Below are 2104 nucleotides of genomic sequence, written 5' to 3' on the forward strand. Positions count from 1 at the left end.
CACGTAAGTCTTACCTCACTTCTGAATTTTAGCCTGAAATAGAGCAATTCTATTTACTGTATTAGAAGTTGAAGGTGCATGGCTTAGTGGTTAGAGGTGTTGGACTCCTGATTGTAAGATTGTGGTTTCGATTCCTGGACTATGCAATATGTTCTGTTCTCAGTTAAAATGCTTTATTTCATGTTAAGATTGTGGTTTCAATTCCTGGACCAGAAGGTGCATTGTGTTCTTAAGCAAAACACTTCATTTCACATAGCTCCAGTCTACTCAGCTGGTAAAAATGAGAAAACCTGAGACAGACCAGCACCCCTGTCCAGGGAGGAATATATACACATGAGAAACACCAGGGAACTGGCCCCTTGCTCTTTATTGATTAATGTGGACTAACCATAACACAGATATGCTCTACAATATTATCATGCATTATATAGATATGGTGGAGACACATGGCTTAATGGTTAGGGTTAGATTGTGATTTCAATTCCTGGACTGGGTGATGCATTGTGTTTTTAGGTAAAATACTTCATTTCACATTGTTCCAGTCCACTCAGCTGATAAAAAGGAGTAAACCTGTGATGGCTTGGCATCTCATCCAGAGGGGAATATACAAGAGGAGGTGCTGGAAAGTTCCTGGCTTTGGATAAAAGAAAATGCAGGAGAATCTGTTAATTATGATTTTATTTAATATATTCTTCTCTTAGATTCACACACTTATTGCAGCAGTCCTTCAGTCTTTCTGAGCCCTGTAAAGGAACTCAGAATGTTGGGCCTCCAACCAGGCCTTTTGCAATGACCTTAAAACCAGAAACACCAGGAAACCAGCCCTATGCTCCTTACGGAGTAATGTGGACTAACTATAATATCAATATACACTACAATATTGTCATGTATAATATAGATATGGTGGAGACGCACAGCTTAGTGGTTCGGGTGTTTGATTAATGATCATAAGACTGGTTTCAATTCCTGGACTGGGTGATGCATTGTGTTCTTGAGCAAAGCTCTTCGTTTCATGTTGCTTCAGTTCACTCAGCTGATGAAGATGAATAATCCTGAGATGGACCATCATCCTATCCATCTCCACTCCCTCTGTCTCTCCAACTGAGGTACCTATGTATCTCTTCTACTGCATATTATTACCTCCACCAAGGTGGAGCTATTGTTTTCAGTCATGTTTGTGTGTTTGTTTGTCTGTGGAAAAGATATCTCAAGAACCACTGGATAGTTCTGGATGAAACTTTCAGGGATGTTTGGCCTCGTGATTGGCACAAACTGATTAAATTTTGGCAGAATTGTTAGCATGCTGGACAAAATGCTTAGTATTTCGGTCATCACTACATTCTGATTTCAAATTCTGTTGTGGTCAACTTTGCCTTTCATCCTTTCAAGGTCAATAAGATAAGTACCAGTTGAACACTGGGGTTGATGTAATCAACTTATCCCTGCCCCACAAATTACTGCCCTTGTGGCAAAATTTGAAATCACCATTATTATTATTATTATTGTTATTATTATTATTGTTATTATTATTATTATTATTTTTATTATTTACATATTTATTTATTGTTTAACCAGCATACTTTTCTGATAACATCATGTGCCATTTTGGTGCCAGTATGATTAGTGGTCTAGTCACTACAGCAGCATCAATGCCAGTAGACATTGCAAAGACCAGGTAAGAACAAAACCTTTTATACATACATATAAAAGTAATAATCAAATCAAACCAAACCAAACAATGATATTTTGAAATCATTTAATATGCATGTTTCAGGTTTGCACAATATTGTAGCCATTATGTAAACCTTCCTCCAGCATGACCACAGCTGAATGGCTGAAACGAGTAAAAGTGAATATATATATATATATATATATATATATCAGAAGCAACAGTGACTCAAGGGCTGAGAATTTCGTGTGTTGGCACTTATCAAACTTGATTCTGTAAGATGAGCATAATATATATGTACTGGCAGAGGAGGTAACAGTCCCATGACTGTCTCTAGAATCACTAGGCTAGGTCTAGTTTCACCTATTCTATAGGTATTGTCAGTAGTAACTGTTCAAATGGTTGAGGTTTTGGTTAATTCCGTGTGTGTAAACA

At 37.4% G+C, this 2104-nt stretch overlaps 1 protein-coding gene across 1 annotated transcript in view; it reads left to right on the top strand.

Moving 5' to 3' along the window:
- LOC106876103 (mitochondrial 2-oxoglutarate/malate carrier protein) overlaps positions 1-2104 on the top strand; it is a 32629-nt gene that overhangs the window by 28129 nt on the left and 2396 nt on the right. The window contains exons 8-9 of the mRNA XM_052976922.1: positions 543-564; positions 1576-1675. Coding sequence (XP_052832882.1) covers positions 543-564; positions 1576-1675 — 122 coding nt within the window. The remainder of the gene's footprint in view (positions 1-542; positions 565-1575; positions 1676-2104) is intronic.

This window comes from Octopus bimaculoides, chromosome 26, assembly GCF_001194135.2.
Source record: "Octopus bimaculoides isolate UCB-OBI-ISO-001 chromosome 26, ASM119413v2, whole genome shotgun sequence".
NCBI lineage: Eukaryota > Metazoa > Mollusca > Cephalopoda > Octopoda > Octopodidae > Octopus > Octopus bimaculoides.